General features: G+C 37.9%; 4 protein-coding genes across 7 annotated transcripts in view; 2 read left to right on the top strand and 2 right to left on the bottom strand.

Moving 5' to 3' along the window:
• Window positions 1-27,996, bottom strand: part of SdhC (Succinate dehydrogenase, subunit C) — a 61,982-nt gene that overhangs the window by 24,871 nt on the left and 9,115 nt on the right. The gene's annotated exons all lie outside the window — the stretch shown is intronic.
• ZnT86D (zinc transporter 86D) lies at window positions 677-7,009 on the top strand. Of its 2 annotated transcripts, none has more exons than XM_067783840.1 (4): window positions 677-982; window positions 1,100-1,340; window positions 4,227-4,667; window positions 4,726-7,009. In XM_067783840.1, exons 2-4 carry the CDS (start codon window positions 1,160-1,162, stop codon window positions 5,232-5,234), a joined length of 1,131 nt encoding a protein of 376 aa, XP_067639941.1. In that variant the 5' UTR covers window positions 677-982; window positions 1,100-1,159; the 3' UTR covers window positions 5,235-7,009. The 2 variants fall into 2 exon arrangements, with proteins under 2 accessions (XP_067639941.1, XP_067639932.1); XM_067783831.1 differs by having other exon boundaries at window positions 677-1,044.
• On the top strand, window positions 8,094-10,102 carry VhaPPA1-1 (Vacuolar H[+] ATPase PPA1 subunit 1). 2 transcript variants are annotated; one of them, XR_010953040.1, is made up of 3 exons: window positions 8,094-8,184; window positions 8,263-9,064; window positions 9,576-10,102. XR_010953040.1 is itself a non-coding variant. In XM_067783854.1 (2 exons), exon 2 carries the CDS (start codon window positions 8,287-8,289, stop codon window positions 8,923-8,925), a length of 639 nt encoding a protein of 212 aa, XP_067639955.1. In that variant the 5' UTR covers window positions 8,094-8,184; window positions 8,263-8,286; the 3' UTR covers window positions 8,926-10,102. The 2 variants fall into 2 exon arrangements, 1 of the variants encoding a protein (XP_067639955.1); XM_067783854.1 differs by having other exon boundaries at window positions 8,263-10,102.
• Window positions 18,644-20,605, bottom strand: LOC137250650 (zinc finger protein 569-like). Of its 2 annotated transcripts, XM_067783819.1 has the most exons (4): window positions 20,264-20,605; window positions 19,853-20,174; window positions 19,683-19,783; window positions 18,644-19,618 (listed from the first exon to the last, which is right to left on the bottom strand). In XM_067783819.1, the coding sequence occupies exons 1-4, from the start codon at window positions 20,492-20,494 to the stop codon at window positions 18,677-18,679; spliced, it is 1,596 nt and encodes a 531-aa protein (XP_067639920.1). In that variant the 5' UTR covers window positions 20,495-20,605; the 3' UTR covers window positions 18,644-18,676. The 2 variants fall into 2 exon arrangements, with proteins under 2 accessions (XP_067639920.1, XP_067639909.1); XM_067783808.1 differs by having other exon boundaries at window positions 19,683-20,174; window positions 20,264-20,604.

The raw sequence follows: 27,996 nt of genomic DNA, 5'->3' as shown, positions 1-27,996 counted from the left end.
ATTTGTTATAAGTGCGGCCGAAGACCGCCAACTCAGAAAGGTGTTCTGCGCAAAAATACTATGGATCCCACCCCCGGTTTCGGAGGTACCCGCGGGTCTTTTTTCGGTTTTTCGTTAATATCTTTTGAACGAGTTAATATTTTTATTTTCCAGTTTCGGATTATTAATACTGATGTCAAGACGCGTCGTTTGACGCCTCTCTCGATATATTTGGTAGCGTATTAGCAGTCGACCCCTCAACTAGACTATTACCTTTATTTATAACATTTATTTTTACACATTTAACATTTTATTGTTACAGCTTTTAAACACTTTTGCCACTTTTACGTACAAGACAATTGAATTGTTGGCATTTATGTTTTGTCTTGCTATCTGTTTCGTATAGATTCACAACAATTTGTAAACAAAACTCTGCTGTCATTCACAATAGCACATCTATCGGGCGTGTGGAAATCGCAATATGAAAGTTGATTTTTTACGATACGCTAGCAAGCGTTTATCGTTTATCGTATGAAAATTCATAATAGGGGTGTTAAGTAATTAAACAAACGTTTTGTCAAATATTCGTCACATTTATGCATTCACAATGTTTAGGCTTTAACAAGTGTTCTTTCTTTTCTGTGAATGATTAGTTGTGAACGGCTAAGAAGGAAGACTTTGCATGACGTACGAAATGTCAAAACGTCAGCATATTTAACGAAACGTCAGTAAAAAGCGTTTGAGAAAAACTGCCTAAAAAACTATTAATTAAAAACCACAATTTTAGCAAAAATTAATATGATATCAAGCTAAACAAAATAGTGTCTCCAATATTTAAACAAAATGAGAAAACAGCGAATGAAAAATTGTTTATAAGGACCCAAACCATAAATTTATATTTGGTGTATACGAAGAGTGGTATGAGAGCGTACCAAAGTGAAAAGAACAGCCGCTGATATCAACAAAAGTACTCCAATAAGAATATAGCACATTCAGTTAGAGGGTAATTGTTTGAATAAGCCTAATATTAAACGTGTGCATAGGCCCAAATAGTCACCAAAACACGTATGCAAATTAAAAAAGCAACACTTAATTATTATTCATTTTTGTACAATTTCAGCAAAACTTAAAAAAAACAAGTGCCACCTGCATATACTTTCACTTATCATACAAATTGACAATGATACCATTAACTCTTAAGGATCGCAACAATTTCAGCTATCGCATCAAGGAAAAACTTAATAGTTGGAAGCGTTTAATATTCTCGGATCGTAATTCGCGCAATCTATTTCTTTTTCTATTATTAAATTTAAGTTTTGCATTCGTGGAACTTTTCTATGGCATATTGACGAATAGCCTAGGTAAGTGTATGGTCAAAGGTATATGGTTAATAATATTATGGAACAGGGATATATAGAAACGTTTTATTTGTTGGTTGCACGAATAATCTCAAGTCTAGCGATCTAACTTTAATGTTATCGCAATAACGAGTGATTTGTGGTAACATATTTACGTACGCGCCCATACATTTATGTGAGTATGTATAACTCCAAGCATCCACATACTTTCCATAGAAGCAGTGGTTGATAAATCAAATGAGCCAAATAACCTACTTTTTCCATTCTAAACCCGTTAAAACGTAATACCAAGGTCAAACATGTCACTTATAAATTTTGGTCGCAATTAAAAATCGTTTGGGGTATACATAACATTTTAATATATTGTGTCTTTTTAGAGTAATCTATATTCCGGTGATTTGTGTACTGAAATTTCCATTTTTTTGTTCCTTTTATTTTATTTATAAGAGGACTAAAATACCAAATAGACTCAAGGGGTTGTGTAACGCAACCTTTTCGCGTTACCAGCGCAATATATAGCATCTCCAAACCCAATTGTCAACCTCGCCTATCCGTGGAGATTCCTGTGCCATTACAACCGAGGCCCTGGCGATCCCGAACTCCTCATGGATGTAGGGGTCGGAGGGCGGGATGGCCTAGAAGGTCGCATGTGGTCATAACAAATCGTTCCCGAGATGGTCGGGCTTGGTACCGGATCTGCATCCGGCGAAGGACCGTCAGACTCTGTAACACTCTCAAAGACCTTCGGGGAGTGTCCTTATTGTTGTTGTTGTTGTAGCAGTGCTTCGTCCCATCTAATAGGTGCGACCAATCACAAATTGTCATCAATGTCCTCTAACGGGAGTCCAAGGAAACTTGCAGTTTCAACAGGGGTTGACCATAATGAGAGTGACGTTAGAGGCGTTGGTTCCACATTAGAATTGAAGAGATGGTTGGTGTGATGTGGGGACACATTGCAAGCGGGGCATACATTTTGTATGTCGGGGTTGATTCTGGATTGGTAAGAGTTTAATCTGTTACAGTATCCAGATCGAAGTTGAGCTAGTGACTCGCGTTTCCCTGGGGAGTATGCGTTCCTCTTCCGCAAGTTTTGGGTACTGTTCTTTGAGTACTGGATTCACCGGACAATTCCTGGCATAAAGGTCCGACGCCTGTTTGTGGAGTTTGCTGAGGACCTGCTTGTGTTTTTTGGCTTCATGCGGCTGAGTTCTAAGGTGCTGTATTTCCTCATAATGCTTACGGAGATGACTCCTTAAGTCCCTGGGCGGTGTTGGCTCATTAATCAGATGTATGTTGGGATGCCCAGGTTTCGGGGTATTCAACAGGAACTGTTTGGTTAGCATCGCATTTCTCTCCCTGATGGGAGTATTCTCGCCTCATTATGTAGATGGTGTTCTGGGGACATAAGAAGACAACCCGTGGCGGTTCTGAGGGCAGTATTTTCGCAGGCCTGCAGCTTTTTCCAGCGAGTGGACTTTAGGCTTGGCGACCATATCGGGGACTGCTACAACAACAACAGTGTAATTATCCCTACAACAACAACTAGTAACCGGAACGTACCGGATCTATATCCGGCAAAGGGCCATTAGCATCGGTAAAACTCTTCGAAACCTTCCGGAAGTGTCTTTATTGCTACAATAACAAAAGCCATTCGGCCATAGCAGGAAGTAGTTATGCGAAAAGTACTATCGATCCCACCCCCGTTTTCGGAGATGTCCGGTGTCATTTTTCGTGAAAATCTTTTGATGGCCGCAAAACTTTTGACTTCGGTCTTCGGCCATAAAAATAAATGTAAGGCGCGATACTCTGAAGAGATTTTAGGCCGAGCTTCTCTTCCAATTTGGGTCGTGCTCCTTTTTAATTTTTGCTGCAAATTGGCGGGACGGGACCTACTTGTTTTATGCCGGCTCCGAACGGCATCTGTGAGGCAGATGAGTTTTCACTGAGAGTTTTTCATGGCAGAAATACACTCGGAGTGCTTGCCAAACACGGCCGGGGCGACCCCGCTTAGAAAAATTGTCTTCTAATTGAAAAACCTTATTTCCAAAATTTTGATGTTTCTTTGCCGGGGTGTGAACCCAGGGCATTCAGTGTGGTAGGCGGAGCACGCTACCACCACACCACGGTGGCCTTCTTCTTCTTCGATCATCCTGTATCCAAAACGCGTCTTTTGATACGCCTTGGAGGGACTTATGCGAGGAAATCGGCTATGAAAAATACTTGAGCAAAGAACTGAGTATGTATAGTGTTAACTACTTTGTACTCTTTACTTTAATTTTTAAAATAATTTTAATTGAGTTTTCGTGTTAACTTAAAATTTTGAATAACTTTAAAAAAAGAAAATTCTAGTTAGTTGGAAAATATCTAAACTCAAAAATAAACAAAAATAAATTTTTATATTATAAACCAAAATAAAAGTTTTTTTAAATATCAACATGAATGTTGATATATTGGCGAGTAAATATAGTGTTAACTACTTTGTACTCTTTACTTTAATTTTTAAAATAATTTTAATTGATTTTTCGTGTTAACTTAAAATTTTGAATAACTTTAAAAAAAGAAAATTCTAGTTAGTTGGAAAATATCTAAACTCAAAAATAAACAAAAATAAATTTTTATATTTAAAATCAAAATAAAAGATTCTTTTAAAATATCAATTTGAATGTTGATATAGTATGTACTCGTAGTTACTCGTAACGAAACAACACCATCCGTACTTCTGTTTACCTGGGGGCACTGCCCACTTTGGTCATTATTTGAGATGAGAAGCATCCAGAAGCTTAAGTTAGCCCAAATGACCGTCGTGGCTTCGACGAACACCACACACGCATTTTGACTTGAAAATTTGTATATGTAAAGTAACAGTGCATTTTCTTTTGAATATTACAGGTCTTATATCGGACTCTTTTCACATGTTCTTTGACTGCACTGGTCTTTTAGCCGGTTTAGCCGCCTCGGTAATTACAAAATGGAAAGCTAATGATAAGTTTTCGTACGGTTATGTTCGTGCAGAAGTTTTAGCCGGCTTCGTTAATAGCCTTTTTTTACTCTTTATTGCGTTCTTTATTTTATCCGAGGGTGTGGAAAGATTAATCGAACCGCCAGAGGTAAAGCACGAACGGTTGTTTGTTGTATCTGTGCTTGGACTATTGGTGAATTTGGTTGGAATATATGCTTTTCAACACGGCCATGGACATTCACATGGAGGCGGAGGACATGGTCACTCCCATGGTGGTGGTGGTAGTGGTGGCAGTGCACATGGACATACGCAAGTTATAAATAATCACAACGATGTGAATAATCATCATCAGTCGATAACATTAGATGGTGGTAAGTACTTAGTTACATATTTTAAACATGATTTTCAGTAACGTTTTCCTCCAACCAGGACATGGGCATAGCCATGGAGGCGGTGGACATGGACACTCACATGGAGGCATTGACGATATATCCTCCAGTAATTCACAAATTATGCGTGGTGTTTTCTTGCATATTCTTGCCGATACCTTAGGTTCAGTAGGTGTTATCGTATCAGCGGTGCTAATGCAAATGTTTGGTTGGATGATTGCGGATCCAATTTGTTCAATATTTATTGCTTTGCTTATTGCTATGAGTGTACTTGGTCTAATAAAAGAATCCATATTAATATTAATGCAAAGACAACCATCAGCGCTTGATCGCGCGTTGCCGCAATGTTATCAAAAGGTGACTGGATTGGCTGGCGTTTATGCGGTACAAGATCCACATTTCTGGACGTTATGCTCCGACTTTTATGTGGGTGCTATAAAACTGGAAGTTTCAAAAAATGTTGATCCCAAATATGTAGTAACACATGCGCGCATGATATTCGAATCAGTTGGCGTTAAACAAATCTATATACAATTGGATTACGTGTGATAGCAGTGGGATATAACGACTAAACGGTATTAGTCAAATTTTTAGAATATGTGCCGTATTTCTTTCAATACTTTTTGTTGCTTCATTTAAATGAAGCAAATGTAAAGAGCAGCAACTATTACAATAGCAACAAAATCGAATTGCGAAGCTGGTATTTACAACAACACATGATAAGTATTGAAGGTGTATTAATGAAAAACGAAATTATGGTTTAAATTTAAAATAAGTATATGCTTATTAGACTGGGTTGGTCCCCATACAAAAAAAAAGTTGCTAATGTCCGCCCCTAAATTTAAAGATTATGTTGCCAAGGTTTCGGAAACTTTTTTTAATTTTTTTTTGATCCTTCGAAATACAGCCGAAAAGGTTTTTTCGTTGTAACTTGGTTATTTGACGTCCGATTTTTAAAACTGATATGTCACTATTTTGGCCTTGAGAAGCTTCACATCTCCGTTTAATGTCCTTTTAAGCTATGAAGCCGTTTCCACATGATTAGGTCAGCTAACAAAGTTGTACTCCCAATGTATCCTTTTTTCTTTACCAAACGAAAGTACTTAAAAATTCAAGAAAATGTTGCTTTGAAACCATATTACTAAAATAATAAACAAAGAAGTTATAGCACTTTCAATATTTATTGCAACTCTTATTTTACCTGATTCTTATTATACTTAGACCTGAAACTCATGATAATTTTACCTGATTCTTATTATACTTAGACCTGAAACTCATGATATTTTTGGAGGAAAAACTATTATTATTAGGGTTTGCATTGAAAAGTAAATAAAGATATGCCAAAAATCATGAATAGGGGATGTCAAAGTAAATAAGTGAGTCAAACCTGTTGTGTCGTATTTATAATAATAACACTATGCGACAAATTCGACTTTTTTTTTACTTCTGAATACAGTCAGACTCTGACTTTTCACCTCGTATAACAGCTGTTATACTAAATTTCTCAAAAAGGGAATTCAGCCCTTCAAATAAGGGAACCCAGACCACGCCCACATTTTTACTTTTTACTTTTTCAATTTGCTGAACGCGTTAACAAAAAAATTTAGTTTCGAAATGTAGAATTTCGAAATTCGAAAGCCGATATCTTTGTTATCTGACCTAATCATTTAAAACCCACTTCATAGCTTAAAAGAACATTAAACGGAAATGTGAAGCTTCTCAAGGCCAAAATAATGACATATCAATTTTAAAAATCGGACGTCAAATAACCAAGTTACAACAAAAACACCTTTTAGGCTGTATTTCGAAGAATCAAAAAAAAATAAAAAAAAATTTTCTGAAACCCTCTCAACATAATCTTTAAATTTAGGGGCGGACATTAGCAACTTTTTTTCGACCAAGTCTAATGTTTATGCATTTCAGCTAACCGCATAAATGATTTATCGCTTTTCATTGTTATTCTGCTATGCATTTGTACATTGTGTAAATAATTTATTTAAACATGCAAACGAGTGTTATTAAATAAAAATATGATTTTCTACTTTTTTAACAATAACAAACGTTTATGAACTTTTTTTTATACACATTAAGTTATTTAATATAATTATGCTGTACATTCGCAAATAAAGAATTTGAGGAAAGCAAGAAGCATGTTAAAAATATAAATGAAAATAATTAACAAAATCAAAAAATATGTATGTATTAAATATCATTCCAATTAAGATTTTGTTCAGTCAAAAACCGATTAATTTCTAAACACAACGAGCGATCAAAACAGTTTAAATAAAAATATATTCAAGCGCAGTAAATGTGACCGCGAAAAACCTGTTTAATTTATATCGATTGATTATTCAATAATAACAGCGGCAGGGAATACACAACAAATTGATAACTGGGAGAGACTAGAAAGGCAAAGAGAACTTCAGAAACTCGTATGTCTTCGTGTGTGAACGGCGTCTACCCTGAGCTAATTCAGTAGGGGTTCAGCTAAGCACACATCTTTCTATTATTATGTTGGTCAGTGTATGACTACTGTGGAGGAAGGTGGATATGGTATTTATACATAAAATACTGAAAAGGATACCCACAGTGTGAGATTCAAGAGGGCTGATAAGCGCATTCAAGTTCCTCATGAAACTAGGGGTGGGTGGCCTAGAACGTTCCCGACATAGTCAGCCGGATGTACCCTAACGGTACTTTTTAAGGGAACTTATCTGATCTATATCCGTCAAAGTTCATGGGCCTTTCGATAACACCCTCCAAAACGTTCGGAGAGAGTCTTTATCGATACAACAACAACGACATGTTAGGAGTGTGGTAATCACCCCAGCGGGTTAGGGGGTTAGAATATACCCGCGGTAGGTATGCCTGTTGTAAGAGGCGACTAAAATACTATATTCAAGGGGTTGTGTAACGCAACCTTTTCAGGTTGCCAGCGCAATATATAGCTTCTCCAAACCCAATTGTTAACCGCACCTATCCATGGCGAATCCTGTTTCATTAACAGCAGAGGCTCTGGCGACCCCGAACTACTCATGGATCTAGAGGGTGGGAGGGCGGTATGGCCTAGAAGGTTGTTGTTGTTGTTTTAGCGATAAGATTACTCCCCGAAGGCTTTGGGGAGTGTTATCGGTGTGATGGTCCTTTGCCGGGTACAGATCCGGTACGCTCCGGTAACACAGCTGTATTAAGGTGCTAGCCCGACTGGGAACGACTTATATGGCCACATTAAACATTTAGGCCATCCCTCCTCCCCACCCCCAAGTTCCATGAGCAGATACTACGTGTAAAAAAAACTCGTCTAAAATTTACGATTCTTTTAGGGTAATTTTTATTTTATAAAACTTTGGAACGTGGCAGCCCTTGCAAATACACAGAGTGGCAAGAATACATCATTCAAAATCTAAAATTATTTCCAACAGAGGGCAGCATTGCTCGTCTGTCATGTGATGAGTAAAGTTTTTCTCGGTCACCTGTCAGTAAAGCAATTTCGTATTTTGTAAGTTTTCAATTAGTTTTTCATCAATTTTACCATCTGGTATTATTCCCAATTATAAAATATTATTGCTCTTCTTAGAGTTGAACCGTGTAAATTTGCATAATGGCACAAATACGCACCGTTGTACTCCACACATTCTGGTGGATGTTCTTGGCCACGAGCGTTGTGCTAACACTTCAATTTGTACTTACTGGCAAAGGCGAACGAGTGAGCGTTGGTTGGTTCCTAACATCCACATCACCCTATATGTGGGCATGCCTGGGAATTGGCTTAGCCGTAGCATTGTCGGTTGTTGGAGCTGCATTGGGCATATACACGACGGGCACCAGCATTGTGGGCGGTGGTGTTAAAGCACCCCGTATCAAGACAAAGAATTTAATTTCAGTTATTTTCTGTGAAGCAGTAGCCATTTATGGTTTAATTACAGCCATTGTATTATCTGGTTTATTAGAACAATTCACAATGTCCATAGCATTAGATAACCAAACTGTGATGAACAATAATTGGTTTGGTGGATATGTTATGTTTGGCGCTGGATTATCTGTCGGATTGGTGAATCTATTTTGTGGCATTGCTGTTGGTATTGTTGGATCGGGTGCGGCGCTGGCTGATGCTGCAAACTCAGCATTGTTCGTAAAGATTTTAATTGTAGAAATTTTCGGCTCTGCCATTGGACTTTTTGGCTTGATTGTTGGCATTTATATGACTTCCAAGGTGAAAATGGGTGATAAGAAAGATTAAATTATATCACAAACTCAGAAAAGGAGGAATGTATTATCAATATACATATAAATCATATTAGCAAAGATAATTGCATACCTGTCTAAATTAGTCAAAAATTCCAGCAAAACAACGAACCTGTTGTTACGTATGGATCATGGTATGGATATAATTTAAACAGTTTATTAACTTAATAATCTTTTAAAAAACCAATAGATTATTCAAAGTTCATCACATATTCTTAAAAATGTAGAGAGCTCGTGCGAAAGTTTCGTATTTTATCACATGTTAAATTGACGGGATAAGAGGCCATTATAGGTTTCATTAGAAAGACTCCTAAAGCAAAAAAGTTATTAATTGAATATTTTTTTCATTAATAAAATATTGGTGGTTTTCGTTTAAACAGCGAAGATTCTACCTAAACTCTATTTTAAAGATTTAGCAAGAATCTTCAGTCAATACATCCGAATAAGATTTAAACGTGATAAAATAGCAAATGCGGACCTAAAACTCATTCCATTTTTTCCATAAATATTTTTCGTTACTTAATTTCTTTTCTATGTGCAAATAAGCAGCAAACTGCTGAAAACCAAAATGTTAGAAGTTAATTTTAAATCTTAATATACAAAACATAACTAAAAAATTAAATAAAGGAAATTACCTACATCTAGAACAAGGCATACTCTCTCATTGGGAAAAGTTTCGTTATTTTGCTACAAACTCAATCGACCTTCAGTAGGGGTTTCAGATCAGCGCAGCGACTACGACTTCAGTGTTGCTTTAATTAACATCATTCACTTATTGAGTTAAGATATAGAATATTCCGATTCAAGTGAATTTTTTTCGTTATGCTATGTAAATATGTAAAGCACTCAGCATCAAATGCCATCCTCACATGTGCATACATAGTACAAAAGCATATTTACGTAACAGTCATTGAAATTCGCTTTGAATCAACTTAAAGCATGAATAATACGATATTACATTTAAAACATATAAAGTGCGTGTTTCTTTTTTTTTTTTTAGTTAACTAATTATTGTATGTATATAAAAATGGCAATGCATAAATATTTAATACTTTAATTCGTATTTAAGATTTATTGTTTGTATAGATAAAAAGAAAAAACCAACTGTATAAACAAAATTATCCCAAAGTATTCTACAATAAATTTATTTTGTTCGTTCTCTAAAAAAATAAGTTTTCAATTAGTCTTAAGTTGTATGTCGAATAGGAAAATTTCTGAATTCCATAAAAGTTAAAAGGAATTTGAGCCATTTATCGTGATTTATATATTTCGGAATTGTTCTCGGGAGTCTTTTCAGGGACCATAAAAGGATGTTTTCGGGATAGACTGCGATCTTTTCGGACTTTTTTGGGATTTTGGCGCTGTCCGGGGTTATTTGTGGCTCATTTCCGGATGGTTTTCAGGATCAATTTCCACCCATTTTGGGATTAAATTACCTCGCCATGATTTCGGTAGTTGTTGTTGTTGTAGCGATACGGTTGCTCCCCGAAGGTTTAGGGAGTGATCGATGTGATGGTCCTTTGCCGTTTACAGATCCGGTACGCTCCGGTAACACAGCATCATTAAGGTGCTGGCCCGACCATCTTGGGAACGATTTATATGGCCACATTAAACCTTCAGGCCAATCCGGTATTTTAGTCGCCTCTTACGACAGGCATACCTACCGCGGGTATATTCTAACCCCCTGACCCGCTGGGTCGGTAGTATTTTCAGGTGGTTTCGAGATTTTTGTTTTCGGGATAAACTGCGATAATTGCGAAATTTTTTTCGAAACCATTTTGCGAATTTGACACCGACCGGGAACATTTGTGAATCATTTCTTAATTGATCCTGAAAGTCGTGCACATCTCGGAATCATTCTAGTACCTTATTCGGTAGGTATCATATTAAAGTAATTTTTAGACCAATCGTGCTAATTTCGTGACTCCCGATCATTTCGAGATAGTTTGGTATGAGGGCAATATACATCCAGGTGTATGCAATTTAAAAAAAGGGTTAATGCTTTATTAAATTTTTAATTCAATGAAATTTTAGGTTTAAACTTCTTTGTGCTAGTGGACCCCTGACAAAGGCTAGTGGTTAAAGAACAATCCAATCACTGAAAATTTACTAATTTGAAAGTAGCAGCTGACAGTGTGATGCGTGCATCAATATCCTCTAACGGGAGTCCAAGGAAACTTGCTGTTTCAACAGGGGTGGACAATAATGAGAGGGGTGTTAGAGGCGTTGGTTCCACAATACAATTGAAGAGATGGTTGGTGTCATGTGGGGGGACACATTACAAGCAGGGCATATGTTTTATATGTCGGGGTTGATTCTGGATAGGTAAGAGTTCAACCTGTTACAGTATCCAGATCGAAGTAGAGATAGAGTGACTCGCGTTTCCGACGCCTGTTTGTGGAGTTCACTGAGGATCTGCTTGTGTGTTGGCTTCATACGGTTGTGTTCCTCATAATGCTGACGGAGATGACTCCTTAAGACCCCCAGCGGGTTAGGGGGTTAGAATATGCCCGAGGTAGGTATGCCTGTCGTAAGAGGCGACTAAAATACCAGATTCAAGGGGTTGTGTAGCGCAACCTTTTCAGGTTGCAAGCGCAATATATAGCTTCTCAAAACCCAATTGTCAACCTCATCTATCCGTAGCGAATCCTGTTTCACTAACAGACGAGGCTCTGGCGACCCCAAGCTCCTCATGGAACTAGGGGGTGGGGAGGGAGGGATGGCCTGAAGGTTTAATGTGGCCATATAAATCGTTCCTGATATGGTCGGGCTAGCACATTAATGGTGTTGTGTTACCGGAGCGTACCGGATCTGTATCCGGCAAAGGACCATCACATCGATAACGCTCCCCAAAACCTTCGGGGAGTAAACTGATCGTTACAACAACATGACTCCTTAAGCCTCTGGCGGTGTTGGCTCATCAATCAGACGTCTGTTAGGATGCCCAGGTTTCTGGGTATTCAACAGGAACTGTTTGGTTAGCATCTCATTTCTCTCCCTGATGGGGAGTATTCTCGCCTCATTATGTAGATAGTGTTCTGGGGACATAAGAAAACAACCCGTGGCGGGTCTGAGAGCAGTATTTTGGTAGGCCTGTAGCTTCTTCTCTTTAACGATGGCACAGTTAAGTGGGCAGTAAAGTCTTTCCAGAGCTACAAATCTCCGGGAGTGGATGGTATATATCCAGCCTTTCTGCAGCAGGGCGAGGAATTGATCCCACACCTGGTCAGGATTATGAGGGATAGTCTCGCACTGACATACAACCCGACGGTGTGGAGAAGAGCAAAAGTGGTATTTATACCTAAGGTGGCTAAAAAGGACTACTCCAATCCTAAGTCCTTTAGGCCTATAAGCCTGACATCCTTTGCTCTCAAAGCAATGGAGAAGATTGTAGACCACGAGATTAGATCAAAGGCTCTCGATAGAGTGCCACTACATAAAGATCAGCATGCATACAGAACAGGCAGGTCGACAGAAACTGCACTGTATCATCTGTCCACAGATCTCCAAAGTGCGTTTGAGTGCGGGGAGATAACTCTATGCGCATTCTGGACATAGAGGGGGCTTTCGACAACACGACACACGAAAATGTGCATTGCTACAACAACAACAAAGTGTGAATCGGGTACTCGAGAGAAGAGAGATACAACGTCCAATTCGTATGTGGATAAACGCCTTATTGCATACGAGGATTGCCGAAACCTCAAGTGGGGACGGTATAGTAGAGATTAAAACAACGAAAGGATGTCCACAAGGGGGCGTCCTGTCACCCCTGCTGTGGAGCCTGGTAGTAGATGAACTTCTACAGAGGCTCTCAGACAAAGGAATCCGGTTGATACGGTCAACCATGGCTCGTTACTGCAAGACCTGGAAGGGTCTACCCTTTCCCCATGTCTTAAAAGGTGGACCGCAAATTATCTGGGTGGTCGGCAGGCATCGGTGCAATTCAGAAACGAAACATCAAAACAAAGGAGAATTAAACAAGGGGTGCCACAGGGTGGTGTCCTATCCCCGCTTTTGTTTAATTTCTACATATCTAAGCTACCTTCACCACCGGAAGGAGTCACAATCGTTTCCTACGCCGATGACTGCACAATAATGACCACAGGCCCAGGCCCAGAGATCGATGAGCTATGCAATAAAATAAACGGCTATCTCCCTGATCTCTCCAGTTTTTTAGCCTCGCGAAACCTGGAATTGTCACCGACTAAATCTTCCGCGACCTTATTTACAACATGGACGCCCCAAATGTCGACCATATTGAACATCCACGTCGATGGCACTACGCTACCGACTGTCCTACACCCCAAAATCTTGGGTGTGACGTTTGATCAGGATCTACATTTTGATGCGCACGCAACCGCAATTGTTCCAAGAATTCAGAGCCGTAATAAAATCCTCAAATCCCTTGCTGGCAGTACCTGGGGAAAAGATAAAGAAACGCTCTTGACCACATACAAAGCAATTAGCCAGCCGATTACGTGCTACGCGTCACCCATATGGTCGCCAAGCCTAAAAACCACCCACTGGAAGAAACTACAGGCCTGCCAAAATACTGCTCTCAGAATCGCCACGGGCTGTCTTCTTATGTCCCCAGAACACCATCTGCATAATGAGGCGAGAATACTCCCCATCAGGGAGAGAAATGAGATGCTGACCAAACAGTTTCTGTTGAATACCCAGAAACCTGGGCATCCCAACAGACATCTGATTGACGAACCAGCACCGCCTAGGGGCCTAAGGAGTCATCTCCGTAAGCATTTTGAGGAAATACGGCACCTGAGAACCCAGCCGTATGAAGCGAAAAAACACAAGCAGGTCCTTGGTGAACTCCATAGACAGGCGTCGGACCTTTATGTCGGGAATTGCCCGGTGAATCCAGTACTTGAAGAAAAACATCCAGAACTCGCAGAAGAGGAACGCATACTCCCCAGGGAAACGCGTGTCACTCTTGCTCAACTTCGTTCTGGATACTGTAACAGGTTAAACTCTTACCTATCCAGAATCAACCCCGACATACAAAATGTATGCCCCGCTTGCAATGTGTCCCCACATGACACCAACCATCTCTTTAATTGTAATGTGGAACCAACGCCTCTAACACCCCTTTCCTTATGGTCCACCCTGTTGAAACGGCAAGTTTCCTTGGACTCCCGTTAGAGGATATTGATGACAATTTGTGATCGGTCGCGGCTATTAGGTGGGGCGAGCATTGCTACAACAACAACAACAACATGTCAGGGGTACGCGGATGATATTGTTATCATTGTAAGGGGCAAATTTGAGAGCACCCTTTGCGACATAATGCAAAGGGCATTGAGGTTAACGAAAGAATGGTGTACTGAGGTAGGGCTAAGCATCAACCCTAACAAGACATCCATTGTGCCCTTCACCAGGAGAAGAAAACTGGAAGGTATTAGGCAAATCACAATGGATGGAGTACACGTCTGAGGTGAAATTTTTGGGAGTCACGTTTGGCTCTAAGCTCTTATGGAAGAAACACGTTGACAACACCATATCAAAGGCCACAAGAGCAATAATGGTGTGCAGACGTATTGCAGGAAGATCCTGGGGATGCATCCCAAAGATCCTAAGATGGATGTACACTATGATAGTGGGAGCAGTTGCGTTGGCATCAAGAACAACCATGGTGACCGTACAAAAATCGCTCCCCAAGCTTCAACGCTTAGCGTGTGTCTGCATTACGGGAGCCATGCAAACATGCCCGACGGCAGCAATAGAAGTGCTGCTTGAGTTAACGACTCTACATATAATAATTGAGCAGGCAGCCAGGAGTACTTTAGTAAACAAAGCTAAAGAGGGATGTGGAAGAGGCAAAGTGATACAGTCACGGAGCATGGCGAAGCTGCAGGAGCAGATTCCACTCATCCAACTTCCCAGAGATGATACGAGGAAGATAATTAAGTTTGAGAACCGCTTCAAAATAGAGCTGGGGAACAAATGGACGTGGGACACCTCCAGGATTGAGGCGCTTCACCAGGAACACACTATAATATGGTACACCGATTGCTCGAAGACACCGGAGGTCATAGGAGCGGGGATCTTCGGCCCCCTAACCAAAATATCCCTAACACTCGGAAAATATCCGAGCATCTTCCAAGCCGAAGTTGTCGCCATAAGCCGGTGTGCAGAGATAAACTTACAGCGGGGATATACCAACGAGAAAATCGCTATACTCAGCGACAGTCAAGCTGCACTCAAGGCATTATCTTCAGTTGAGATTAAATCATCAACGGTCCTTGAATGCGTGGAGAGATTAAACAATTTAGGAGTCAATAACACCGTCCTTCTGGCATGGGTACCTGAACACAGAGGAGTAGATGGTAACGAGCGAGCGGACGAACTTGCCAGGTTGGCAGCGGCCGGAAAGCCAATAGGACCCGAGCCTATGGTGCCAATAGGGTCACATACAATATATAATAATTTATTTATTTACGGTCTTTAAGACCTAGTTCAAGGTAAAAAAAAAAAAATATATATATATATATAAATAAATTGTATACATTACATGCTTAATGACTTACAGTATAAAAATAATTTTGCTTTAAACTTATTAATATTTTCACAGTCTTTTATCGCATTTGGTAATTCATTGTACATTTTATAACCTATATATTCTAAAGTCTTCTTCGCGAACTCCGTTCTTACTCTGGGCAGTCTTATATTTCCGCTGCTTCTAGTTCCATAGTTATGTATTTCATGATTAAAATGTATTCTCCCGTTCAGATAATTCGGTGTTATTCCTAATTTCATATGATGTATAAATTTCAATGTGAAATAATATATCGACTGTTTTACACTGAGCCAGTTTAACATATTTAGCATTGTAGTTTTTGGTGTTCTAAGCGAACATTTTAAAATTAATCGCATTGCCTTGTTTTGTTGTATCTGCAGTTTTTTTATTTGTGTGTCATTTGCTAATAGCAGGATTGTTGGACAATAGATAAAGTGCGGTTCAATAATTGATCGATACACTAATAATTTGTGTCGTTGACTAATATATTTACAAGTTCTGTACATAAAACCAATTTTTTTTTGCAATTTTGTTTTCTAAATAACTTATGTGTTCTCCAAATCTAAGGTTTTTGTCGATCCAGACTCCTAGGTATTTGATCTTGTCTACTTGCTGAATTTCAACATTTCTTATCTTCAGAGTAATATTGCTAAGGTTATTGGCACCCATAATGCTTTGATTTTTGCAAAATATCATACTTTTGGTTTTATCCACGTTCACTTTCAACTTTCTATGGCATAGCCATTTATAAAGGGAGTCTAAGTCTTCTTGCATTTTCGATACCGCAAAGCCCGCACTTCTTTCACTAATGGTTATCAATGCATCATCCGCAAATAGTCGAATATTGCAATATTTCAAGCATTCTTTAATATCGTTAATATATATTGTAAACAATAGCGGTACCAATACTGAACCTTGCGGTAGCCCAATATGTACATCAGCAACCGGTGAAACTGCACTTCCAATTATCGTCTTCTGTTTTCTATTACTCAAATAGCTTCTGAACCATTCCAAGGATTTTCCTCTTATCCCATTATTAAACATAACATTCAGCAGTTCCTCTCTATCCACAGTTTCAAAAGCACGTTTTAAGTCTAAAAAGACTGAGATCACAACTTTCTTATCAGTTATATCCTCTTTCCATTCCGCAATAACCATATTCAGTGCGGTTTTGCAAGAATGGCTTTTCATAAACCCAGATTGTTCAGGTATAATAATTTGGTATTTATCTAGATATGCCACTAATTGATTTTTAACCACCGTTTCCATATTTTTTTCATCTGCGGGTAGCGTATTAATTGGGCGCAGTTCCTCTGGCCTTACTGTATTTTTGACTTTTTCCGCAGGTACTATAGTTGATACTTTCCAGCAATTTGGAACAATGCTACTGTTTATTGATTCATTTATTATATCTTTGTAGAAGTGAGCAATGTAAATCATGGCATCTTTAAATACCCCCTCCGACAAAAGCTTTTTTCCACCATATTTGTTTCTAAAAGATTTAGTAATGTTCATTATATCATCTAACTCTACGTCGGTGAATTGAAAAGTTTCAATTGCATTATTTACACTTGTTTCTGCCGCAATTGGAATTATTTCAATGCTATCATTAATTTCAGCTATGCTCTGTACAAAAAATGTATTTAGGGCATTGGCTATATCGTATTCCTTCTCGAGGCATTCACCGTTAATTACTATTTTGCTAACGACCTTTATGTCATCGGTGAGCTCAGCAAGATGTTTTAAAGACTTCCACATACGCTTCATGTCTCCTGCACTATCGAGCACTTTCTCTTCCATATATTTCTTCTTTTTATACATAACAGTTTTTTTTATATATTTTTTTTATGCCATTATAATCCACCCAGTTGCCAGTAAGGGAGGACTTCAGACAAAAGGAGGCGTCCCTTAGAGAGCAACACTTGCGCGAAAGTCCAGGACTTCGGCAGGCAAAGGCACTAATAGGAGGGTACAACTCGAAGCGATATAAGGCTATGATTAACCTCGCAAAAAGTAGCCTTAGGATTTTAACAGGTATACTCACAGGTCACTGTAGGCTAAAGAGCCATATGCATAAATTGGGCATATCAGCTAGTAGCCTCTGTTGATTTTGTGATTTCGAAGATGAGTCTGCAGAACACATCCTGAAGGAATGTGAGGCAGTCTCGAGACGAAGACTTAGGATCCTAGGGTCATCCAAACTAGAAAATAGTCACATACACTCTCTGAAGCCGAGAACCATTCTCGATTTTCTCAGAGAACTCGGCTTGGATGAAGTGTTGTAAAGAGAATGAGGGCACAATAGACCAATAGGTCGCAGTGCTTAACCTCACAACATCTATCTATCTATCTATCTAGCTTCTTCCAGTGAATAGTTTTTAGGTTTGGCGACCATATAGGGGACGGGTAGCATGCAATCGGCTGGCCAATTGCTTTGTAAATGGTAATGAGCGTTTCTTTGTCTTTTCCCCAAGTACTGCCAGCAAGAGATTTGAGGATTTTATTACGGCTCTGGATTTTCGGCACAATTGCGGCTGCATGCTCACCAAAAGTAGATTCTGATCAAACGTCACACCCAAGATTTTGGCGTGTAGGACAGTCGGTAGCGTAGTGCCATCGACGTGTAAATAAGGTCGCGGATGATTTAGTACGTGATAATGCCAGGTTTCGCAAGGCGAAAAAAGTGGAGAGATCAGGGAGGTAGCCGTTTATTCTGTTGCAAAGCTCATCGATCTGATGGCGAAGATCGCTTTGAAATGTAGGAGATAACAAAAGTGGGGATAGGACACCACCCTGTGGCATCCCTTGTTTAATTCTTCTTGGTTTTGATCGTTTGTAATTCTTCGTAGCCATTCCCTGGCCTCAGCGCTTATTGAAATCATGTCAGACAATGAACAGACGATTTTAAAATTCGATTTGCATGCAACTATATAAAGGTTTGAAAATTACTTAAAATGAAATTATTATAAAAGTGGTCGAAGTCATTTCGTTTCGTTTCAATTCAGTGGTAATTTGTAAATTTGCAATTATTATTAGTTTATATTTGTAGAAGCATCTACATATGTGTTCGTTCTAAATCAACCATGCATTTGAGGCCAGGAGTTGGAAATGATTTAGACCACTTTCATAATAATGCGCACATTTATTTATAAGGTTTTTTTTTGTCAAAAGTTCAGGCTTTTTATTTAAAGATTCTATTTTAGTAAAAATTTCAAACTTCCTCAACAACGTAATTACTCCATTCAATATCTTGGTTTGTCTCAGTCAGACTTGTTACCTCCTCATATGGTAAGCCACAAAAATCATCTTCAGCAGCTTTTGATAGAAAATAACTGTCTCCTTCCAATATATTGTTCTCAAGTATAGTATATTTCAATGATTCATCATGCACTGTTGTTGATTGTACAACTTCTGAATTAGCATTATTCGCTGCTATACTGCCCTTTTCAGATTCCAGTACGACATGACGCTGCAAGTGTGCTGTCAATAAGCAACGTTTTATAAAAGCTTTTTCACAATAGGTGCACTTAAATTTTCTCTCGCCAGTGTGCGTCCGCTCGTGATATCTCAAATCACATACCTGCGAGAAATTACGATTACAGGTTTTGCATTGATATGGCTTTTCCCCAGTATGTGTACGCATATGCAGTTGTAAAAGAAATACACGTGAGAAACTCTTTTGGCAAAAACTACAAGAATGCGGTTTCTCACCGGTGTGTGTTCGCATATGCGTTGTTAAGTTGCTTTTCTCATAGAAGGTTTTTTGGCATATGGAGCAAATGAGATCTGGTTTTTTGGCATGTCGTTTCAAATGCATAGAGTAAGCCGATTGGGTTTTGAATGCTTTGGAACAGTATGCGCAACTAAATGGTCGTTCGCCGGTATGTGTACGTAAGTGCATATTAAGCGCAAATGGTGATTGCAAATGTTTGCCGCAGTATGTACATTCACGTTGGGATGATGTAGTCGAAATTTCGGGTCCTGAACATGTGAACATGTGTTGTCTGAAAGTTTCTTCCAATGAAAAAGTGTTACCGCAATGCTTACAGTTATATGGCTGCATCAGCAAATGAACTTTGTCTATATGCCGCTGAAGATTAGAAGACTGCATAAACACTGCTCCACATAAATTACATTTGAACCCATTACGAGGCTAATAAAAAGTATAATTTAAGAATTTAGCACTATTTGGTAATTTCCCAAATACCTAGTTATACCTTTTGCTGCATAGCTACGCTTTTGGCAGTTATTTGTTCAAACGTGCTGCTGGAACTATATGCCTTTTCCTCTTGTTCAAAGTTCCCAGTTCCTGTATTTTCTAGATTGTCGTAGTCTTTGGAATAATCTTCCTCATACAATTCTGTGCATATTTCTTGTTCATGTTTACCTGTTAGCATTTCAACATCTTCTTTGGTACTTATCAATATAACACCTTCATCAAGTGTTTCGTCTAAATCAACTTCAATTAGGTCTGCTGCTTGTATGTCTAATAATTGTACGCCATTGATAATCCCATTTGTTGGTGATTTGTGATCATTTGTTTTTAGCTTATTTAGATCTATTGGCATTGTTTCTGTAATATGCTTCAAATTTGTGCCTGCTAGTAATTGTTGACTGCGTTCGCATTTTTCCCGAAATTTTGCTGCCACAAGTAATTCGATAGTACATTCCTTACAAAGGTACTTGGGTAGATTGTCGTATGTTTCAATCTACAATATATCGAGTTTGATCATGATTCATAAATCATGGAGGAAAAAGTATAACATGAAAACTTGTTAGGCTGCTCATTTATACTTACTTTAAGACCACCACAACGCTCCAGTAGTGTTAATAGATCCGATTGTAAATCTTCCACAATTCCACCATCGTAAATATGCACCATTAAATCTTCCAGTTGGAGGCAAACACGACAGCAAAGCTCAGCTGATTGCATCCCATTTTCGGATGTTATATTCTGATCTAAACTTATTTCAGATTGCCCTTTCACACCTGACTCCCCATTAAAGTAATTATTTATATTTTTGGCCATCGTGGATTAGTGTGGTACACAATTATTACGTTCCAACTAAGAGTTGGGTCGTTTCGTTCATAGCCACTGATGACCCTGATACGAAACTTTCATTCTCTCAATTTGTTTCCTGGAAAGGGGCTTGAAATCAGCTGTCTGTTCATTCAATTGTAAACAAAATTTCATTCGTTTCCAAGAATGGGGTCTGAAGTCAGATGGCTATAGAGTTGCCTAAAACACGCAAAAAAAATTCTCCAAGAAATCCGTGTATGTATGTATGTATGTATTTATTTGAAAATTTGTTCCTAGCACAACAATTTTGACAAATTATTTAACAGTGCTAGTCATGAATAGCATGAGCTATAAAAATTGAACATTTATAATAATAAATTAGATTAATCAAATTAAATTAAATATAGCGGACAATAGTGAAATATTTATGTATGTAAATGTAAATCTTAAAACTAAAGAAAAGTAGTTAATAAATATTAAAAGACAGCAGTAGTGATGATAACCTTTGGCTGGTTATAGATTGAATAGTATTTAACAAACAAAGAAAGAAGACACAGAGAAAGGAAAAGGACTTAGAAATGAACATTTTAACAACAACAATTTGAGATCCAGTTTAAGAGTCGTTAAAAAATGATGTTAGCTCTTTTCTGAAGTGCAGAGCATTACTTAAGAGTCGAAGACTAGTAGGTAGCGAGTTCCAAAGACGTATTGCAGTAACAAAGAATTGGCGCTCAGAGGTTAGCGAGCGGTATCTGATGTGCTTAAGAAGAAGCACCGATCTTGATGATTGCAGAAAAATAAGCTTACGATATAGATAGTCAGGTTCCTTCGTGTGTATCAGTTTATGGAGGAAGGACAGTGTTTTGACTTTTAAAAGATTTTCGAAAGAAATGTTTAGCAACCTTTCAGCATGTTGAGATACGTGGTCAAATCTTTTCAACCCATAAACATATCTAGCAATGTTGTTGTAAACAACATTTAGTTTGTTCTTGCACAGATAGTCACAGTTTGAGTAAATCACACAACCATGGAGTAGCGTAGGTATTAAGTACGCTTTAGCCAGAAGTAGTCGTATGTGCAAAGGCGTGAAATACTGTGTTAACCATAGTGTACGAAGCATTCCATACACTTTCCCAACCGTTCTAAAAATATGGTCTTTCCATGTCAATGTTTTGTTAAAAATTACACCTAAGTTTTTCGCCGTATCTACGTATTCTATAACGGAATTGTCGAACACTACATTCTCTAAATCATTAGTGGGAAAAGACCTTCTATGAATAACAATACATTTTGACTTATTCGGGTTTATACATAAGCCATTCATAGCAGCCCATGAAAATATTTGATTCAAATCGTGGTTTAAGTTACTTATGCACAAGCTAGTTTGATCACGAGGACAACACGTAAATAACTGCACATCATCAGCGTAGATATGAACATTACAATACTTAAGGACATCGGGTAAGTCATTGATGTACAGAACAAATAACAGAGGACCCAGGATAGAGCCTTGAGGGACGCCTCTTAAGACATGAAGGAAGTCAGACTTTTCACCATCTATACATACTGCTTGAGTCCTATCGCCAAGATATGATCTTATAAGGGCAACTGCATGACCAGAGAAGTTAAATAGGTTTTCCAGCTTCCTACAGAGCAGAGTGTGGTCTACAGAATCGAAAGCTTTGGAGTGGTCAAGAAGTGTTAAGAAGGCAATGTAACTTTCATCCACTCGCTCACGAATTTCTTCTGTCACAGATAATAGTGCCGTTGTACAGCTCCGCTTTGACCTGAAACCGGACTGACTATCTGACAGGAGCTTGTATTCATGTACATATGATACGATTTGCCCATGTAGAATACGTTCAACGACCTTAGAGAGGAAAGGGAGTATGGCTATTGGTCGATACTCATTATTTTGTTTACGGATTGGAATAACTTTTGCAGCTTTCCAGTATATTGGGAAGACACCGGTCGTCAAAATTGAGTTGACCAAGTAAGTAATGTGGGGAAGGATTTTGGGAAGAATGACTTTTAAAAACTTTGAACATATACCATCAAGCCCCATTGCGTTAGACTTCACAGAAAGTATGGCTTGGATAACATCACAATTATCGACACAAACAAACTCGAAAGGGCTAGTGTCAACATTAATACGCACGGAGTAGTTATCAATACACACATTGTCGGCTGAGTTTGGTAGTCTTACAAAAGTATTATTTATTTCGTTGATGTCGACATCAGGGGGATGAGACAGGTCACTTTTGGGCTTACCAATTCCTATTTGTTTGATTTTGTTCCACTTTTCCTTTGTATTCAAAGCAGAACTAAACTTATACTTAAAATAATTTGCCTTGGCCAGCCTTATGGCTTTGTTTGCAATAAGCCGAGCTGTTTTAAAGCAGCTATGCGCTTCGACTGTTTTGTACCTTTTCCACCGTGAGTAGGCTTGGTTACGAAGGTGGATAAGGTGTTTTAATGTAGCATTGAACCAAGGGCTATTCTTGTATTTAAGTGTTTTTATTTTTAGTGGAACGTGATCATCGAATAACTTATTTATATTATCCTGCAGAAACTTTGTCTGGTCATCAACCGATGTTAACGTACGAATCAAGCTCCATTCAACCGACTCAACGGACTCAGCAAGGGAATAATAATCTATACTTCTGTAATCGCGATACGCGAACGAACTTGGCCTACATGATGTTTGGAAGTTGTAGTTTAGGAATATCAGGTCGTGTTTTGAGAAGCAGGAGGCGGATAGTTGCGTGTAGTGAATCATTTTATGAAGATCATTGACAAAAAATAAATCTAATAGAGAAGAGTTAGTATTTGTGAAATGCGTTGGTATAGCACAGTTTGTGGGAAAAAGTCCCAGAGATTCCATGTTTTGTTTTAAAGTGGCATCCGTTCGGTTTGATTATTTTCAAATAAATCAGCAAAGTAAGCTGATAAAAACTTATTAAAATTTATAAAAAAGGTAAAGTTTTGTAGAAATATTTTGTGGTAGATAAGTGAAAAAATATGAAATAATATATTTCAATTGCGTTGCTTTGCTTTGTTGCTCTGGCACCGCCATAAGATAACAATAAGCGGCTAGTCCTTTTTTTCACTTTGATGCGACCAAAACGTTTATGTACATACATATGTATATCCACATACAATAAAAAACGCAAAAAATGTATAAGAAATTACGAAATTATATCACTTGGTGAAGTATCTGCGTCCGCAAAAGGCTGTTAATTAAACATGTTGCGTTAACCTATACGTATACCTACAATTTATCTCAGCTGTCAAAAATGGAATGTAGCAACGCTCCACAAAAACATGGCCTTTATGCATCCATTTACATCAATGCGAAGACTACGAAGCTGCTTTTTTTCAATCGAAAGTTGCTACCAAAACCCATTTCGTGTGCAGCCCTTCGATGAAAGGTATTGTCACTGATAAATTTTCCACAGGTAAAAAAGAGTTATTTTTTCTTCGGATTTGTAATTCTGACAAAAATTCGAGTTTTTTGATATCCCATTTGACAATCTTGAGTAAATTTTCGGTGAAAATCATAAATTAAACCTTTACCATGTAAAATACCCAAAAGTTATTCTGAAATGCCCAAATTTGGTTTCGAGCATGATGGCATCTATGGAAAATGTTGTAAAAAATGCACATTTTCACGCGCTCTCAGAGAGCGAGAAGTTTCATATCAGGTAATCAGTGTTACAAACAGCCTCGCTCACCTGATCATTGTCAACTAAGCGATAAATGTCAAAATTACAAACAGCCTCGCTCACCTCATTGTACAGGTTTACAAGTATGATATGTATGAGAGGGAAACAATTTCTTTCCCTTTCTAACACACGGCAGTTTGACACTTCGGTCAGTGTCAAACTAGCGTGGAACCTAGTGGAACCTGCGTGGAACATGAGTTTTGACACTGAACGAAGTGTCAAAATTACCGGGGTTGCTTCGTCGAAAGCGACACAGGGAAGCAAAAAAGGGATCGGAATATCAGATATGGGTTGCTGTGATGGTAAATTTCTTTTAACGAATTTAGTAGGAAATTTTAAGTGCACCTATGTGGGTCCTTCAGAAAATTATAAAAAAGTCTTCAATTGGGGTATCTGAGGACGAGTAGTTATTTCTGTATTAAGAATACAAACGCGGGAGTTAAGTTTTTCTACCCGTTCAAAAGTTCTCCGCGAAAAACAGTTTGAAACCGAGGTCGACTGCAATAACCCGTCCAAAAAAGCGGAAAGAAAAATTAATAGACGCGTTTTGTCCTGTTGTCAATAGTCCGAAGAGAAAAAGTATTCGAATTATTGGAAGCGAGGCAAAAACGCGTCTATTAATACCTCCCCCGACGGTTTTGGTCGTGTTTTAGCAATCGTCCTCGTAAAAAAGTATCACAATTTGTTAATTAAAATTGTCCAAAATATATGGTTATTAAAGAGAGATGTAATTAAGTGCTCGTTTGAAAGTAAATAAGTATATTTCTTTGTAATATAAGAAAAAAAAATTTTAAGCAGTTTTCGATAGCAGCTACTAAACTTTGTTTGGTCCTAAGAAGTACAACAGTGCCAAATAGCATCCACAAAAAAAACGAACAAGAACAAGCATTTTATCAGGTGAGCGTGGCTGTGTATGTGCGTGCTGCTACATATCCTACTTGTAGACCTGTACAATGGCTCACCTGATGCAAATCTCAGGTCTAGAGTTGCATTTTTGGTACATAAGAGTACTTTAAGCTGAGTTGCATTTGATAGTTTAATAAAACTTTGTAGTTTCAACAGATTAAATAGGTGCATATATTTCCGCGGAAATATATGGGGTATTCCATCTCATTTCGACCAATTTTGAACCCGACCCCTTTAGAATTGGCTGAAAGTTTTTCTTCTTTTTCTAGCTTACGAAAGACGTTTTTCAGAATTTTTTCAAATTTTTTCATCCAACTCATAAAAAGTTATGAATTTAAAAAAAAACACCGTTTTTGTTTTCAAAATGCTAAAACTTTTTTGCTTTTAAATGTACTTTTCGGAAAAAATACAAAAATATTTTTAAAGTTTTTTTTTGTAATTTTTCAGTTTATCGAGATTTTTCGAATTTCGCCATTTTTTTTTTCTCATAAAAAACTTCAATCAATTCTGCAATCATCCCCACTAATCCCGGAGTGGGCCGATTTTTTGTTTTTTTTTATCTAATTGTAAAAAAACTTAAAAATTTTTTTTTGTATTTTTTCCGAAAAGTACATTTAAAAACAAATTTAAAAAAAAAAAAGATCCCAAACGGTCAATTTTTGAAAAAGTTATAGCATTTTGGAAACAAAAACGGTGTCCAACTCAAAATAAGTTATTAATTAAAAAAAAAGACGGTGTTTTTTTCAAAATGCTATAACTTTTTCAAAAATTGACCGTTTGGGATCTTTTTTTTTTTAATTTGTCTTTAAATAAACTTTTCGGAAAAAATACAAAAAAAATTTTAAATTTTTTTTTTCAATTAAATAAACAAAAGTGGGCGCACTCCGGGATTAGTGGGGATGATTGCAGAATTGATTGAAGTTTTTTATGAGAAAAAAAAAATGGCGAAATTCGAAAAATCTCGAAAAACTGAAAAATTACAAAAAAAAACTTTAAAAATGTTTTTGTATTTTTTCCGAAAAGTACATTTAAAACAAATTTAAAAAAAAAGATCCCAAACGGTCAATTTTTTAAAAAGTTTTAGCATTTTGAAAACAAAAACGGTGTTTTTTTTTTAAATTCGTAACTTTTTTTGTGTTGGATGAAAAAATTTAAAAAAATTCTGAAAAACGTCTTTCGTAAGCTAGAAAAAGAAGAAAAACTTTCAGCCAATTCTAAAGGGGTCGGGTTCAAAATTGGTCGAAATGGGATGGAATACCCCATATATAATAGAAGATTTGTAGCCACCAACAATGCGGAAACATACCGAAAGCGAAATTTACTTAAGTTAGAGTCAAAAAGGTCTAGAGAAACTTAACAAAATATAAAGCGTGTAACATGTTTCCCTGAGGAAAATTTTCACTTCTATGGCTGTTTACACAAATGCATGAAGCAAAATTATATAAACGCTTTGGTCGCTTCAAATCAACGATAACGCAATGCGTTTGATTGTTTCTCTTATGGCGTCGTCAAAGCGTAGGCATGCAACCAAATCGTTTATGTAAATCTTTTGATGCTTCGCCCGAAAGATGAGTTAATTTTATGGGAGCTCCTATATTTTTCCAAGCAAAGTTTGTTGAATGTTAAAGGACTCAAAAAGTTTGGAAATTCTCAAAGGAGGATTTACAACTCTCATCGCTTCAAAGCGCAGAAAATGGCAAGGAGTCTCATTTTTATATTATGGGCCTGCCAAGGCTTCAGATCGATGCAACACAACCAAAGCGTCTATGTAAATCCGCCCTAACTTCTGTCGCTGTGAAAGCCTCCCGAAAATAAAACGGTGCTGTGAGTGGAAGCAAACCAAAGAAGCGGGCAAAAATATGAGTTAATGAAAGTTTAACTATTAGATACGTTTTTATGCAATAACATTGTTGTTTTTTCGTTTAAAAATGCTGTTACCAGATTATTTTATTACACAAATATAATGAACTTGGGTACAGAAATTCAGAAATCCTAGAAAATATTTTACCGATATACTTTGTTGTTGAGTTTAAAAAGTTTTTCACTTAAAAAACTATGTTTTCTATGCTGTTTACACTTAGAGAAGTAACCTTGTATAATAAATAAAATTTTTAATGAAAGTCAATAACCCTAAACTGAACAATTTTCGCCACGAAAAAAATTAAAATGCTGTGGAACAGGAGCAACACTTTTGTGACTACATAAACCCTGTTTCAATCTTTTACGTCCCTGCACAGAACCCTAATTGACCGTTTTCAACCGAAACAACAATGGCAACCCAGATTTTTCCGTTATGCTCATATAAGCGAGTGCCTGTCAGAAAGAAGTCAACACACTTGTACTTATACACTATGGCCATGAATGAATGAATGAAGAGTAAGCATTCTTAAGCTGGAGTCATTGGTGCCGTTTGTCGTATCGGTGTAGTCGTATCCCTAACGTAATCAGCTGTTTATCGTTACGGCGGTAAAGCTGGAGACATTGGTGCTTTATCGGTAACCTTTTAACAGCTGATTCGACCAACCTTAAGCTGGAGACATTGGTGCTTTATCGGTAACCGTATCGGTAACCTTATAACAGCTGATTCTACCAACCTTATGAGAATCAATGCAATCGATTATTGGTGCCGCTAAGGTCGTAACCGTATCGTAGCCAACCAATTGGGTTTTGGTTAACCGTCGTAACGATAAACAGCTGATTACTTTAGGGATACGGATACAGCGATACGACATACGGCACCAATGACTCCAGCTTTATGAGAATAAATGCAATCGATTATTGGTGCCGCTAAGGTCGTAACCGTATCGTAGCCAATCAATTGGTTTTTGGTTTACCGTCGTAACAATAAACAGCTGATTACGTTAGGGATACGGATACAGC

This window comes from Eurosta solidaginis, chromosome 1 (genome assembly GCF_040869045.1).
Source record: "Eurosta solidaginis isolate ZX-2024a chromosome 1, ASM4086904v1, whole genome shotgun sequence".
NCBI classification, from domain to species: Eukaryota; Metazoa; Arthropoda; class Insecta; order Diptera; family Tephritidae; genus Eurosta; species Eurosta solidaginis.
This window is presented reverse-complemented; position numbering and strand designations above follow the sequence as displayed.